A 16,662-nucleotide genomic window follows, 5' to 3' on the forward strand; every position below is an offset into this window, starting at 1 on the left:
GGAAGGTGAAGCTGCTCCAACAAATGCCACAGCATCATCAGAGAAGAATAGAATTAACCACTCTAACTCTGCAAGTGCAAATGATGATCCTTGCATAGAGTGTACTATGGATTATGAATTCTTTGATTCTGATGAACAATATGAGTCATAAGCAAATGTAGTTTCAGAATAATGTGATTAGTTTGATATGTAAAGGTTCACTGTGGTTTCAGGATAGCATACTATTGTTGCATGCATATATTGTTTGTTTTGTTTTTGGTAGAGAGAACATACAATTAAAATATAACCTAAAAATCCATCCATATAACATATAAGATTATTCATGTATTGTTTATCACATTTCTATGATAACATTGTCTAGATTTCATGCTACCAAAACCGATAATAACTAGAATTCTAGATTTTTTATATAGAATTTAATTTTGATGTACTGGCAGTGTAAAACAAATAACTACTACTTTTAGTGTAAAACATTTTACATTTTCAATGCATCAAAATTAAACTCTATATAAATAAAATTGAGGATTAAAAATCATTAAATTGCAAGATGACACAATCTTATATCACAAGTTAGCAAATAGCTGATAAGTTTTGGCATCAAGAACTATCTGCCTAACTGCTGCAACTGCTGCTATAGCTCCCACAATGGAGAAAACAACAGCAATACTCACATTCAGCCAGAAAATGGGAGTTTTCTTGGATGGCCGAAACGTCAAATTGAAGAAGACCGGTGGTAGAATGAAATCAAGTGGCATAAGACCAAAAGCTCCTATAAGAGAGTTTATGTCACCAAAGAAGGGAAGCATTGCTGCTATAACAGTTCCAATAGCTGTACTTAGTGACCTCAAAATCAATCTGGGGACTACATTGCGCTGCGAAAATTCCGGGCTTTTTGGGTCTGAAAATGCTTGTTCCAACACTTCATTTGTGGGCTGCAAGTACACCTGCACCAGAAATGTTAGCAATTTCAATGCTAAACCACAGTTATGCTAGTTCTCTTATTTGTATGTTAATTAATCATAAAAAGTAGCAAACTATATAGAATATTGCTTCAGTGCTACTTAGTACTTACCACTCCAACAGCTGCTAGTTGTGCAATTGTGAAAATGTTGGTCATGTAAATAAACCACTTTGGCACCAATGGCTTCCCATTACTGTCCATAAAATTGGTTAAAATGAGGCCTTCTGCTTGGTTTCCAAATGCCCAATAGCCAGAGATGGCTGCACCAAAGAAAGTTACTATAATCACAGCATAACAAATGCATAGTCCCTTGAACATTTTCCCTTTCACTGGTGGTGCTAATGTTGCCTGTGACCAAAGAAAATGCAAGCATAAACATACCACTTTGCATTGAATGAATTATCTGATGATGACTTGAGTAGTACTAAGATTTTCAACTTTTAAGGCACTGATCTAAGCTACTTTGAGACCTGGATCTCTGGGACTATTCCATTTCCATATGCTGTAGCAATGATGGACATGGCATTGAAGGCTCCGAAAATGCGACTCTCTGTGTTGCCTTTTATTGAATAATCCTTTTTGGGCCCTTTTGATGAGTATCCTGATTAGCCAGGAATTAAGGAAGTAAAGGGATAAGTTAATTGATTAAATGGAACCGTAGCTGATAATTAATTTGGGTGCTAAGGAGGGAAAGGAAAGTACCAATGTAAATGGAACCAGCAATAGCACATGCACTATAGGCCAAGCACAGAATCAAAGACACTAAATTAATGTGTCTCAATGAATGAAAAGATGGCATTTGAGCCAAAATCAGCATGAAACAGCCAAATACCACGATGAACTCATAAAGCTTCATAGAACCATTTGGGTTCGATAGTAGGTAAATCGTCTGCAATTAACACCTAATCATTTTAGTCACATTATAACAACATTCAAGTGATCTTTGTTTCACTACTACTCACTTTGGCATGTATAGTATATCATCTTTTCATCAGTTGATATGTGAGAAATGTAAACCAAACTCACCTTCATGCATTGTCCTCCAAGAAGGATACAAGCCACGACAACACAAAAGCATAGTGCAAATTGAATTGGCCCCACAAGAAACCGACCCCATGGTGGACCTATATCAAATTCAATAAAGTCAAGTTTTGTAATTCATCTTTAAAAATTTGTATTTTAATCTAACATGCCAAACCTTGTTAATATAACTCTATTCTAATTTTATGCAGGACTCAAATGAAGATAGTCCTTAACTGCTAGATCACTAGAGCAGGGAAGTTGTTTGGTACCTAAAATGTCGCGAGCCATGTCTCTAAATCGAAGCATGCGCCTACCTTGATTAGCATGGTGCTCAAGAACTAGAGATATCAAGTTGTAGTTATAGAAAGTAACAACAGCAGCAATAACCAAGAACAAGATCCCAGCCGTCCATCCGAGAAAAGTGAAAGCAAATGGAAGACTTAGGAGTGGTGGTGCCACTATTGATGTTGTCAAGTGATAACCACAGTGAACCCATGAACCTACAAATCAATCACATTCATGAATCACATCTTGCATTACAGGATATCCTTTTGTATCAACTCCTAAAGATTATTTTGCTTATATTGGTGAGCAAAAATTGTGTCAGTTTTTTGTTCATACTTAGTTATCAGTGTGAAGTAAGAATAAATTTGAAAGAATTTGACTAATAAGTCTGCTTCAATCCAACAATATTTTTATAAGAACTGTTGAATCTTGAAAAAGTCACCTATATATCACTCTATGTCCCTTTCTAGTTTATAATAATTATTAAAAATTTTCAATAACAAACAGGTCATAGGTAGAATAAATAATCTTACCCTTTTTTTTTTTTGAAGTTTAAAAGTTCAATCACAGTTGAAAGTAGTCAAAGATACCACGTTTATTTTTAACTGAAATAAATTCTGTTTAGGACTTCCTATTAGAGCCGTGATCATAACAGGGGGAAAAAAAATGAAATAACACCCAATTTATATATTTTATATTTTTGATAAAAACAAACAAAACATGTCAAAATGAAATATGGTTACTATAAACTCCTAAAACTCTGGTTTGAGTCCTCTAGTGTCCATCCAAACATGTAAAAAGGGCACTTAAGAAAGGTATAAGTACAAAACAAAAGAGATTATTAGTTACCTTTAGATTTGAGGACAAAGAGAGCACCTGCATCAACATCTTTTTGGTGCTCATCAACTTGGTTACAATCATTTTGCTTCTCTGCTTCATGTGCGAACGAAAAAGAGAAGATTGACTAATATTCATAGCAGGATATTTTCGTTTCAACTTTCTTGACTACTCGTGCATAAAATAAAAAATGGCCACTACAATTCACATTATCTTGAGTTTGCTGATTGCTGAAAAGTCAAGACCTCCTTAATTTTCAACTATATTAGATAATATAAGCTCCAAACTTTTGAATATTAATAGTGCTCAAATAAGTGATTTTTTATAAAAAAAGTATAGGTAGACAACCAGTTATGCTTTCTCTTCATCCATTGTTTTCATCTTGCGTAGTATTCTAGTTAAATTAGTGGCAAATGACAACATTTTATAGAGAAAATTCTAATTAGTTTAACTATTCGATGATATTTTACATGATCGCGTCATCATACATTCGCAAACAATCTATAATTTTTGGCATCAAGAACAATCTGTCTAACTGCTGCAACAGCTGCAATGGCTCCAACAGTTGAGAAAACAACAGCAATGGTAACATTGAGCCAGAAAATTGGGCTTCTCTTGGATGGTTTAAATGTCATGTTGAAGAATACCACTGGCAAAATGAAATCAAGTGGTATAAAACCAAATGCTCCAATCAGTGAGTTTATGTCACCAAAGAAAGGAAGCATTGCTGCTATTGTTGTTGCACTTGCTGTGGCTAGTGATCTTGAAACCAATCTTGGGACTACATTTCTTGGGGAGAATTCAGGGCTTCTTGGATCTCCAAATGCTTGCTCCAGAACTTCATTTGTGGGTTGCAGGTACACCTGCACCAAAAAATATGTTTCAATTTCAATGTTGAATAATAGTTGTAAACTACGTACCATCCATCCACTGTTCAATAGAGTTCACGCTCGATTTAACAGTGAATAGATGGTACGTTAGCACGGAGTATATTATGATTACTTACCACACCAACAGCTGATAATTGCACTATTGTGAAAATATTGGTGACATAGATGAACCATCTTGGAAGCAAAGGGTTCCCATTGTCCACAAAGTTGGTTAAGATGAGGCTTGAAGCTTCATTTCCAAATGCCCAATAGCCAGATATAGCTACGGTAAAGAAAGTGAATATAAGCACAATATAACAAACACATAGTCCCTTGAACATCTTTCCTTTCACTGGTGCTGCTATTGTTGCCTGTGACCAAAAGAATAGTGTTAAGATGAATAGTTTCATGATGGATTGAATAGTATCAAGATGCTCAATGAGACCTGGATTTCAGGGATTATTCCATTTCCATAAGTTGTGGCAATGATGGCAACAGCATTGAAGATTCCAAATACTCGATTTTCTGTATCACCTTTTATGGAATAATCTTTTTCTGGCCCTTTTGAAGAGTCTCCTGGTTAAGTAGGATCAGAATATGTTAGTGTGCTGAATAGATTTTCATTTTTATCGATATAAGTTTGACAAATCTATCTATAAATGTTTAAAATATTGACAAATCTGTCACACAAAATAGTTTAAATTTATGAGTATCATAAATTTAGGACAGTAAAAATGATAGTTTCCTCTTAACTAAGGAGGGGAAGGAAAGTACCAATGTATATAGAACCAGCAGTAGCACATGCACTATAAGCCAAGCAAAGAATTAAGGAGACAAGATTAATGTGCCTCAATGAGTGAAAAGATGGGATTTGAGCCAAAATCAGCATTAGGCAGCCAAATATCACTACAAACTCATAAAGCTTCATATTACCACTTGGGTTTGCTAGCACGTAAATTGCCTGCATATATAGTTTTAGAGTTAGAACAAAAAATCAAGGTATAGAATATACTTGCATTTCAATTTTCCATTACTCTACTCACCTTCATGCATTGTCCACCAAGTAGAGTACAAGCCACCACAGCTCCATAGCACACTGCAAATTGTGTTGGTCCCACAAAATACCGACCCCACCGAGGACCTACCATAATTAAATGTTAATTAATAATTAATTAACTATAGTGATCACTTTTCTTTTTAATAACGATTCATTAGCTCAGGCCCAATTAATAGGCCCATTACCAAATGACTCTTTTGTGTGTTTAACTGTTTACACATGTCAAGATTCATGAAATCTTTGCTTGTCAAGTGTTAACATCAAAGGACAATACTAATTGGTGATAATTTAATACAACTTGTTAGGAAAGAAGCCTTTAATGAAAGAAGACAATATCTGTATAGTCATTTAATATTTGTGGTACTATCAAGATAGGTACCTTCCATTTCAATATACACGTAGTACATGTTATAGCCAATATTTTTCAACGGTCAACTACTGTTCAATAATTGAATATTAAAGAAAATAATTAGTTAAATACACATATCGAAGTATTTTATATTTTTAAAAAATTATTAAAACATTATAAAATATAAATTTAAAATTTTTTAAAGTAACAATATAAAAAATGTATAGATAAAATTTTTTTTTTTTAAACAAAACATAGATAACCTTAACAAGAAATTTCAACACGAGTTTTGGACTTTTGGTTTTGGCTTTTGCTTCCGGCTATATCTCACTTAATTTGTCTCTTATAGCACAAAAGTCATTTTGATTTTTCTTAAAAAATTTGCATATATTCAACTAAGATTCTAAAGGTAAAGAAAGAATATAAAACTAGAGAAAATTATTTTCTGTCTAAATCATCCACCTACCAAATAAATCATTCATTTTTCATGAGGACAAAACAAAGACAATTTAGGAACAAATATGATGAAATATAAATACAGGAAAAACGTTTAGTACCTAAAATGTCGCTAGCCATGTCTCTAAATCGGAGCTGGCGTCTGCCATGCTGAGCATGGTGCTCAAGAACAAGAGATATCAAATTATATGAATAGAAAGTGGTTGCAGCTCCAATAACCAAACACAAGATCCCAGCCGTCCATCCAAGAAACGTGAAAGCAAATGGAAGACTTAGGAGTGGTGGTGCCACTATTGATGTTGTTAAGTGGTAACCACAATGCATCCATGAACCTACAAATTAATTAATTAATTAATTATATAGAGTTTAATTTTGATACAATCTACAATCTTTTATATAATCGCACAATCATATCATTCTTTTGAATATTTATTTACGTAGTTAATGTAAAAAAATAATTATTTTTACTAATATCAAAATGAAATCATACGTATATATGTTTACTCAAATAAAAAGAATGTTACATAATATTATCATTTTTGTCAGCACTTGGTCAATAATAATTTGTACACATATTTATCGATATTTTACACACAAGAAGCATATAATTTATACTTACATTTATTAGAATTTTATACATATAAATCAATACAGTTTGCACTCATATTTTTAAAATTTGCACACAAAAATTAGTGAAATTTATTTGTTAAAAGATAATTTAGTATTTATACTATTTGACCACAAATACTAAAAATGATTGTTCTTCATTTCTCGTCTAGCAGAAACAAATCGACTCCAAAAATTTCTTGTTAAATAATTAACATGATTCGGTAGAACAAAGTATACAGAACTAAAAAGATGAAGAAAGCTTGATATAATTAAGAAGAATATATGTTTTTGGTACTACATACATACCTTTCGATTTGAGAACAAAGAGAGCTCCTGCATCCACATCTTTCTCTTGAAAAGCAAGATTATTGTTATAGTTGGGTTTCTCTGCTTCATGTACTGCTGTTGAGGTTGGAAGCAATGTGTCCATAGCTTCTTTCTCTCTATCTTTCTTTCCCTGCGAGAGTTTGTGTTGAAGGGCTCTAATACCGAATAAGTAAATGAGCAAAAAGTCTTCATATATATAATAATAATACACAAGAGCCGAATAGTGTACAGAACAATCAATTTGTTCCAACAACTATGCATTCATCACACGTTCTGCTGATATTTGTAGTCAACAATTTCTTTGTTTGACAGATGGTTACGCTGTCCAGATTGTACATCACTCATAATGTCTTGGATCTGTTGTTTGTTGAAACTTAAAAGTCAGAGCGTACGTAGTTGTTCATTATTAGCATTATTTGTTCTTATATAGTTCTTACTCTACTCAATTTTTTTTTATGAAAACACATGCATTTATTATTAAATAAAATGTGACATTTACATGATATCTTTAGAGCAATGCTAGGGGGCCAGCAATTTTTGTGATTGTTAGCCATCGACTAGCCATCAATGATGATTTGATGGTGTGAGATTGGTATGAGATTTCATCCAATGGCTCACCTTCCTCTGCTGGTTACATGCTGGCCAAAATTCAATAAAACTGCTGGCCCCCTAGACTTTTCCATATCTCTTTATACTCTAATAATTGAAGCAGGATGTAAGTGTTCCCTATTACACTGCCGTCTGCCAATTAATTAACTTAATTTCCACCAAAGATTATTTACTCAGGATCCATTATTTGTAGCACGATACTTTTAACCCGTAACAACAGGTTATTACTCTAATAAGTACTAATAAAATTTGCCATCTTTTTATACATACAAATCTTTTTGGCAAACAAATCTAAACAAGTTTGTTGGGCTTTTCTCTCCTTTATGAGGTCCAAGCCCAACTCTTTTTTAGAGGTGTATTCTTGCATCCTAGTGTCACAACCCTAATTCAGTTTTTTGAGGTTTTTTGAGAGAGAGAGAATAGCCACCAAGTGAGAGAGAAGAGGGAAAAAACAGAATTTCCGTTTTTGCCCAAAACAGTAAATTTTAAATGGCAGTTTCTCAGTTGTTCACCGTTGGATCGACTTGAAATTTAAACTGCATGTTCCTATCATCTTGTTCTTCATTCTGGTCGGTGGAGATGTTGATTGGAGGTTTGTAGTAGGAGAAATTGATTTCGCAAGAGAGAAATTAGGTTTCCCATTTTTACAGAGCAGCAATCTTGGAACGGCAGTTTCTCATTCTTTCACCGTTGGATCGACGTGAAATTTGAACTATAGATTCTTCACATCTTGTTTTTCATTCTGAATGGTGGAGATTTTAATTGGAGGTTTGCAGAGAGAGAAATTGGCTTCGACATCAGCTCTGTTTTTTGGGTATATTTCATCTTCTTGCCTATTACTTGTAAGCTTTGGTGCATTGATGTTTTGGCTGGTTATTTACACATTTTTGTGCTTTGTTTGAGACTCTCTTGTACCTCATTTGATTATAGTGGAACTATTTCATTGGTCTGGATGACCTGTGGTTTTTACCTCTCACATTGAGAGGGTTTTCCACGTTAAAATCTCGGTGTGTTCTTATTATTGCTTTACTTGCTATATTTGCTTGTTATAGTTGCTGCCATATTATGTTGTGAGTGCTTCCATATTGTTCTTGTGTTGGACATTTGTGTCGTTTCCGCTGCTAGGCTCTTTCATACTGGCATCAGAGCTTGTTGGTATTTTTATGGGCTTGTGATTCTGTGAACAATGGAAGCTAATACTAATACTAGTAGGATGATCACTCTTAATGGTCCTAATTATGATTTGTGAAAGTCAAAGATGGAAGATTTGCTTTATGTAAAAAATTTTCATCAACCAGTTTTTGGTACAGAGAAGCCTAATGATAAATTTGATGATGATTGGACTTTGTTGCATAGACAAGTCTGTGGATATATTAGGCAGTGGGTTGACGATAATGTGTTGAACCATATTATTGGAGAGACACATGCTCGGACCCTTTGGATTAAGCTTGAACAGTTGTATGCTCGGAAAACTGGGAATAACAAGATGTTTTTGATCAAACAGTTGTTGGCTTTGAAGTATACAGATGGGACATCAATGACAGATCACTTGAATAATTTTCACGGAATTATGAATCAGTTATCTTCCATGGGTATCAAGTTTGATGAAGAGGTTCAAGGACTGTTACTTCTTGGCTCCTTACCAGACTCGTGGGAAATTCTCAGAATGTCATTGTCCAATTCTGCTCCTGATGGTGTAATCTCTATGGATCTTGCCAAGAGCAGTGTTTTGAATGAAGAGATGAGAAGAAAGTCACAAGGTATATCGACTACACATTCAGATGTTCTTGTTTCTGAGTCTAGGGAGAGAAGCAAAAGTCGAGGTCCTAAAGGTAGAGATCAAAGCAGAAGCAAGTCTCGAGGAAAGTATAAGAATATTGAGTGTCATCATTGTGGTCAAAAGGGACATGTGAAGAGATTTTGTTGGAAGCTAAAGAAGGAGAAAGCCAAGGCAAGTAAAGACAAGAGCACAAATAAAGATGATGGTACCAAGGAAGACAAGGTTAATATAACTCATGATGATTTTCTTGTTGTTGAGGAGTTTGAATCTGTTAACCTTGTTGATAATAGTACTAGTTGGGTGATTGATAGTGATGCTTCTATTCATGTTACATTTATGAGGGATTTGTTTACATCTTATACTCCTGGTGATTTTGGTGATGTGAAAATGGCTCATCAAGGTGTTGCAAAATGTGCTGGTGTTGGACAAGTTTGCTTAGAAACCTCCAACGGTACCAAGTTGACTTTGAAGTGTGTAAAGCATGTTCCAGATATTCGATTAAACTTACTTTCTGTTGGTAAGTTGTGTGATGAAGACTTGGATAGCTCATTCTCTCGTGATAGTTGGAAGCATGTTCCATGGTTGTTGCTAGAGGTACAAGACACTCTACTCTTTATTTAACTCAAGTAAAGATTGTGAAAGATGTTGTTAATGCTGCTGAGTTTGTTGATGAAACTGATTTATGGCATAAGAGATTATGTCATATGAGTGAGAAAGGCATGAATATGTTATCCAAGAGGAATCTTTTGTCTGGTTGCAAGGTTGCTTTGCAAAAGTGCAATCATTGCTTTGCTGGAAAACAAAACAGGGTTTCTTTTAAGAGCCATCCACCTTCAAGGAAGCCGGAGATACTTGACTTGGTGCATTCTGATGTATGTGGGCCGATGAAGACAAGAACACTTAGAGGGTCTATCTATTTTGTAACCTTTATTGATGATCATTCTAAGAAATTATGGGTTTACACTTTGAAGACTAAAGATCAAGTTTTGAATGTGTTCAAGGAATTTCAAGCTTCTGTTGAAAGAGAAACTGGGAAGAAGTTGAAATGTATTCGTACTGATAATGGTGGTGAGTACTCAGGTCCATTTGATGCTTATTGTAAAGAGCATGGTATAAGACATCAGAAGACTCCTCAGTTGAATGGCTTGGCTGAAAAGATGAACAGAACACTGGTTGAAAGAGTTAGGTGCTTGTTGTCACAATCTGGATTCGCAAAATCCTTTTGGGGTGAAGCTTTGAGCACTGTTGTTCATGTCTTGAACCGGACACCATGTGTTCTCTTGTAATTTGAAGTGCCAAAGAAGGTATGGTCAGGTAAAGATGTTTCTTATGATCATTTAAGAGTCTTTGGTTGTAAAGCTTTTGTTCATATTCCCAAAGATGAGAGATCTAAGCTTGATGTAAAGACTAGGCAGTGTATTTTTATTGGCTATGGCATGGATGAGTTTGGTTACAGGTTTTATGATCCTGTTAACAAGAAGGTGATTCGAAGTAGAGATGTTATCTTTGTTGAAGACCAAACATTGAAGGATGTTGATCATGCGGAGAAGCCAATGGTTCAGCCTAGTGATGATTTTTCTGACTTGGATATTACTCCCTCTATGCCTATGGTAGAAGATGGTAGAGTTGAAGCTCAAAATAATGAGCATGATACAGGTGTAGGTGAAGATGGAACAGTTGATCCGATACTTGATGAAGTTGGTGATGATGATCAAGATGAAGAACCAACTTTGGAAATTCCTGCAAATGCTCTCAGAAGGTCTACAAGAGAGAGGAAGCCTTCGTCAAGGTATTCTCCACATGAGTTTGTTTTGTTGACTGATGGGGGAGAACCTGAATGCTTTGGAGAGGCTGTTGAAGATCAAAGCAAAGCTCAATGGCTTGAAGCTATGCAAGAAGAAATGAAGTCCTTACTTGAGAATGATACCTATGAATTGGTGAAGCTACCGAAGGGTATGCGAGTTTTGAAGAACAAATGGGTATTCAGAATCAAGAATGAAGAACACAATTCTAAGCCTCGATATAAGGCTAGATTGGTTGTTAGAGGTTTTAGCCAGAGAACAGGTGTTGATTATGAGGAGATATTTTCTCCTGTTGTGAGGATGTCATCCATTCGTGCTGTGCTTGGATTAGTAGCATCTCTTGATTTGGAGATTGAGCAAATGGATGTGAAGACAACTTTTCTTCATGGTGATTTAGATAAAGAGATCTACATGGAGCAACCAAAGGGCTTTGTTGTTAAAGGAAAGGAAAATTTTGTGTGCAAGCTTAAGAAGAGTCTTTATGGGTTGAAGCAAGCTCCAAGACAGTGGTACAAGAAGTTTGAATCTGTTATGGGGAAGCATGGTTACCGTAAGACAACTTCAGATCATTGTGTATTTGTGCAAAAATTTTCTGATAATGATTTTATCATTCTTTTGCTTTATGTGGATGATATTTTGATTGTGGGCAAGAATGCTTTGAGGATTAATGAGTTGAAGAAACAGTTAAGCAAGTTCTTTGCTATGAAGGACTTGGGTCCTGCCAAACAGATTTTGGGCATGACTATTACTCGTTATAGAGATTCCAAGAAGCTTTATTTGTCACAGGAGAAGTACATAAAGAAGGTGCTTCAAAGGTTTGGCATGAATGATGCCAAATGTGTTGCTAGTTCTTTTGCTCCTCATTTTAAGTTGAGTACCAAGCAGTGTCCAACCACTGATGAGGAGAAACAAGCAATGGATGAAATTCCTTATGCCTCAGCTGTTGGAAGCTTGATGTATGCTATGGTGTGTACTAGACCAGACATTGCTCATGCAGTTGGTACAGTGAGTCGTTTTCTCTCTAATCCAAGTAAAGAACATTGGAATGCTGTTAAATGGATTATGAAATATCTCAAAGGTACAACTAACTTGAGTTTGAGTTTTGGTGGTGAGAAACCTTTGCTAGGTAGCTTTACTGATGCAAACATGGCAGGAGATATTGATTCTCGAAAGTCTACTTCAGGTTATTTGGTCAAGTTTGTAGGGGGAGCTATTTCATGGCAGTCAAGGCTACAAAAGTGCGTTGCACTTTCTACTACAGAGGTAGAGTTTATTGCAGTAACTGAAGCATGTAAAGAGTTGTTGTGGATGAAGAAGTTTCTTGCAGCACTTGGTTTCAAGCAAGACCGTTATGTGTTGTTGTGTGATAGCCAAAGTGCTATTCATCTTGCCAAGAATTCTACTTTTCATCCAAGATCTAAACACATTGATATTAGGTATCACTGGATACGGGATGTGTTAGATTCTAAGTTGTTGGAACTTGAGAAAGTTCACACTGATGACAATGGTGCTGATATGATGACAAAAGCATTGTCAAGAGAAAAGTTTGAAACATGTTTGATCGCCGGAATTGCGAGGGCCTCCACCTAGTCGAGAAGGGGGAGATTTGTTGGGTTTTTCTCTCCTTTGTGAGGCCCAAGCCCAACTTTTTTTTAGGGGTGTATTCTTGCATCCTAGTGTCACAACCCTAATTCAGTTTTTTGAGGTTTTTTGAGAGAGAGAGAATAGCCACCAAGTGAGAGAGAAGAGGGAAAAAACAGAATTCCCGTTTTTGCCCAAAGCAGTAAATTTCAAATGGCAGTTTCTCAGTTGTTCACCGTTGGATCGGCTTGAAATTTAAACTGCATGTTCCTATCATCTTGTTCTTCATTCTGGTCGGTGGAGATGTTGATTGAAGGTTTGCAGTAGGAGAAATTGGCTTCGACATCAGCTCTATTTTTTGGGTATATTTCATCTTCTTGCCTATTACTTGTAAGCTTTGGTGCATTGATGTTTTGGCTGGTTATTTGCATATTTTTGTGCTTTGTTTGAGACTCTCTTGTACCTCATTTGATTATAGTGGAGCTATTTCATTGGTCTAGACGACCCGTGATTTTTACCTCTCACATTGAGAGGGTTTTCCACGTTAAAATCTTGGTGTGTTCTTGTTATTGCTTTACTTGCTATATTTGCTTGTTATAGTTGCTGCCATATTGTGTTGTGAGTGCTTCCATATTGTTCTTGTATTGTACATTTGTGTCGTTTCCACTGCTAGGCTCTTTCAAAGTTAACCCTAACTTAACAAAACTTATATACATAATGCGTGAGTAAAATCACACCGTTTTTTTTTTCGCGTTCCTCCTCCATCATTTGTATCTCGCGTTACTTCTTCTCGTCCTCCTTCTTCTTCTCCTTCTTCTTTGCGTACCTCCTACTTTTTCTTCGCGTTCCTTTTTCTTCACAAACATTTATTTCACTATTTTTCTTCGCATTCCTCCTCCAACGGTTGAATCCCGCATTCCTCCTCCTCCTTTTTCTTTGCGTTTCTCCTCTTTTTTTTTTCACATTCCTTTTTCTTTGAGTGTTTCATCCTCAACATTGTTCTTTTTATTGCTGTTGTGACTGTATTTTTTCCCTCATCCTCTTTATATTGATTTTGCAACATTATGTATTTTTTTCTTTATTTGATTTTTTTCCTGCGAAGAAGAATTATGAGAAAATGAAATAAGAAGTTGAAAAAGAAGGAGCAGAAGAAGATGAGGGGGAGGAAGAGGACGAGTTTTGAATTATGCAGAACTTCCCAGAATACAAATATACCGAAAAATTTCTAAAATACACCGAAAGTTTTTCAAAATACACATAAAATTTTAAAAATACACTAAAATGAGAATGGAACAGATTCATCACAATAATAATTCAGATTCAGAACTCTTATACCGAAATTTTGCTATAAATGCACAAAAATATTTCTTTTAATGTATTTTTTCTTTTTTTTAAATTTTTTTCTTTCTTTTAGTTGAATGAATATAGGTTCATCATCTTTCAAGTAATTTTGCAACATTATGTATTTTTTCTTCTTCTTTGTTTGATTTTTTTTTTATTCTTGTTAAGAGAGTAAAACAAGAAGAAACTTGAGAAGGTAAGATAAGAAAGAAAAGATAAATAAATAAAAAAGATGATGATGATGATGATGATGATGATGATGATGATGATGATGATGATGAAGCAGCAGAAGATGAGGAGGGAGAGGAAGAGTTTTGAATTATGCAAAACTTATCAGAATATAAATACATCGAAAATTTTCAAAATACACTGAAAGATTTCCAAAATACACCGAAACGAGAATAGAATAGATTCATCACAATAATAATTCAAATTCAGAACTCTTACACAAAAATTTTGCTACAAATGTACAAGAACTGCAAAATTAAAGTTGAGTTATCCTCCCTCTTTTAGCCTTAAACACAACACACACACCAGCTAAAAAATTCAACCCGTTAGCCTTAAACACAACACACACACCAGCTGAAAGCAAAAGAGGGAGAAGAGAGAAGGATCACTATTCATCATTATCTTCTCAAACTCATAACTTGAGCTACGGAGCTCCGATCGCCGCACCGTTTGCGACTACGCGATCCTCGTAAGGAGCTCTACAAAACCCACCTAATAAACTGGTAAGAAAATCACAAAATTCTTCTTAGTTCTTCCTTCCAAAATTTTGAAATTTTAGGGCTTTGTATTGAATGAAAGTTTGTGATTTTGGGTGTTTAGGTACACTCTAGCACTTGGTTACTATTGGATTTTGCCCCGATCATCATTTGGTAAGGTGAGTAAATTCAAATCTCTTGCGGTTTTGTGGATTTGATGAACCCTAGGATGAATGGTTGCAAATTATGTGTATATAGATTGAGATTGTGATTGTTGGCAATTGATTGGAGCTTTGGAGTGATTGTTGATGCTTGTTGGAGTTGGTTGGTGACTTGGTTGTGGTTGAAAGCTTGATTTTGTACTCAATTGGGGTTTTGGTACATATTGAGAATCGACCAAGGTATGATTTCGGTTTCATCTAAGTAATATATAATATTTCTGGACACTTAGGCTAGTGACCCATAGAATAAGATTGAATTAAATTGGTTGTTGTTGGAATTGATGTATGATGATGTATGATGATTTGATGACTTGGGTTGATGATGAATTAAAATGTTGATGTTGATATTATGGTATTGAAGATTGAGGTTGAGATTGATTACGATGATTGTTGATAATAGTGGAATGATATTTGATTAATGTGTTGGCTGAAATATGAATGTATTATTATGTATTTGATAATTGGGGATTGATGGTTGCATAACGTGGAGTGGTGAATTGAGGCATGAAAAATGGTAAAAATATGGTGTAGAATAGAGTTAATGTGGTTTTGGTAGGAAAATTGAAAAATTGAGAATCTTGTGAATTTTGGTAAAAATTGGTTTTTTGTGAAATTTGACGGGTCATAATTTGTGTATCAGTTTTCAAAATTTGTTGAAATTTATTTAGAATTAAAGTTCATCGAAAGATCTTCAAATTGATATAAAGTTTGTAAAATTTGGATTTTTGTAGAAGAAGTTATGATCATTCAAAATTTGGTGTCAAAATCTGAATTATGTGCATGCTGCAGAATTTGTGATTTCTAGTTTGTGTGCGCACACACAGCCGAATATTACTGGAGATTTATTAAAGGATTTTTCCGGATTGCACTACCAATGACTAAGTTGACAAGGAAGGAGGTGCTGTTTGTGTGGACGTTGGAGTGTGAAGAAAGTTTTCAGACCTTGAAACGAAGGTTAACTTCAGCGCTTGTTTTGATTTTGCTGGAACCGCACTGAAGTATACTGTTTTGATTTTGCATGTTGATGCAACACCGAAACATGGTGGCTTACGCATCGCGTCAGCTGAGACCGCATGAGGTAAATTACCCAACTCATGACTTGGAATTAGTGGCGATTGTGTTTGCATTGAAGATTTGGAGACACCACTTATACGGAGTGAGGTTTAGCGTCTTTTCTGATCATAAAAGTCTCAACTACATCTTTGATCAGAACGAGCTCAATATGCGTCAGAGGAGGTGGATGGAGCTTTTGAAAGATTACGATTTTGAACTAAGTTATCACCTTCGAAAGGCGAATGTGGTGGCAGATGCGTTAAGTCGAAAGTCTTTGACAATAGCTTGTATGAGAATCAAGGAAGAGGAGTTAGTGGATAAGTTTGTGGATCTTAAGCTGGATATAGGTGAAGTTGCCAGAAGAGCTTGTTTGAATCAGTTGCAGATTTTAAGTACGTTTAAATCAGAGATACAGAGAGCTCAGCAAGATGAGCAAAAGCTTCAACAATTATTTCAACCAGTTGGTAAGGAGAGGTATGGAGAATTCACTAAGGATGGTGAATGATTCTGGAGATACAAGGGGAGAATTTGTATACCAGATGTCGGGAGTCTGAGACAAGAATTGTTGTCGGAAGCTCACAACAGTGAATTTTCTATTCATCCCGGAAGTACAAAAATGTATTATGACTTAAAGAAGATGTTCTGATGGCCTGGGATGAAAGGTGACGTAGCTACAGTTGTGTCTAAGTGCCTGACATGTCATAAGGTAAAGATAAAGCATCAGAAACTGTCGGAAATGCTACAGCCACTTGAGATTCCTTAGTGAAAGTAGGAAGAAATTGCGATGGACTTTGTGAC

The 16,662-nt window shown here is 35.4% G+C and overlaps 3 protein-coding genes across 3 annotated transcripts in view; 1 reads left to right on the plus strand and 2 right to left on the minus strand.

Annotated features, from left to right (window-relative positions):
- The window catches only part of LOC107461802 (AT-hook motif nuclear-localized protein 14-like), a 2,710-nt gene extending 2,325 nt beyond the window's left edge, over positions 1 to 385 (plus strand). The window contains exon 5 of the mRNA XM_021129236.2: positions 362 to 385. Within this exon, the coding sequence (XP_020984895.2) occupies positions 362 to 385 (24 nt within the window). The remainder of the gene's footprint in view (positions 1 to 361) is intronic.
- A 95-nt stretch (positions 386 to 480) lies between these two features.
- Positions 481 to 3,478, minus strand: LOC127741230 (GABA transporter 1-like). Its single transcript, XM_052253310.1, has 8 exons — positions 3,464 to 3,478; positions 3,119 to 3,233; positions 2,254 to 2,484; positions 1,988 to 2,085; positions 1,664 to 1,850; positions 1,432 to 1,562; positions 1,073 to 1,309; positions 481 to 944 (listed from the first exon to the last, which is right to left on the minus strand). Exons 1-8 carry the CDS (start codon positions 3,476 to 3,478, stop codon positions 564 to 566), a joined length of 1,395 nt encoding a protein of 464 aa, XP_052109270.1. The 3' UTR covers positions 481 to 563.
- Positions 3,407 to 7,034, minus strand: LOC107461843 (GABA transporter 1). The gene is made up of 7 exons (XM_016080394.3): positions 6,753 to 7,034; positions 5,939 to 6,169; positions 5,019 to 5,116; positions 4,750 to 4,936; positions 4,421 to 4,551; positions 4,113 to 4,346; positions 3,407 to 3,969 (listed from the first exon to the last, which is right to left on the minus strand). Exons 1-7 carry the CDS (start codon positions 6,874 to 6,876, stop codon positions 3,589 to 3,591), a joined length of 1,386 nt encoding a protein of 461 aa, XP_015935880.1. The 5' UTR covers positions 6,877 to 7,034; the 3' UTR covers positions 3,407 to 3,588.
- Between the last annotated feature and the right edge of the window lie 9,628 nt (positions 7,035 to 16,662).

The sequence above is a fragment of the Arachis duranensis genome, chromosome 8 (assembly GCF_000817695.3).
Source record: "Arachis duranensis cultivar V14167 chromosome 8, aradu.V14167.gnm2.J7QH, whole genome shotgun sequence".
NCBI lineage: Eukaryota > Viridiplantae > Streptophyta > Magnoliopsida > Fabales > Fabaceae > Arachis > Arachis duranensis.

Bases quoted from the DNA above. Each gene is read 5' to 3' on its own strand.
- LOC107461843 (XM_016080394.3), bottom strand. From the start codon at position 6,876: ATGGACACATTGCTTCCAACCTCAACAGCAGTACATGAAGCAGAGAAA. The intron at 4,937-5,018 runs GTGAGTAGAGTA...CTATATATGCAG, and splicing joins TTGGTGGACAATGCATGAAG to GCAATTTACGTGCTAGCAAA. The intron at 3,970-4,112 runs GTAAGTAATCAT...TTTTTGGTGCAG, and splicing joins AATTATCAGCTGTTGGTGTG to GTGTACCTGCAACCCACAAA.
- LOC127741230 (XM_052253310.1), bottom strand. The intron at 2,086-2,253 runs GTACCAAACAAC...AATTTGATATAG, and splicing joins CATGGCTCGCGACATTTTAG to GTCCACCATGGGGTCGGTTT. The intron at 945-1,072 runs GTAAGTACTAAG...TTTCTGGTGCAG, and splicing joins AACTAGCAGCTGTTGGAGTG to GTGTACTTGCAGCCCACAAA.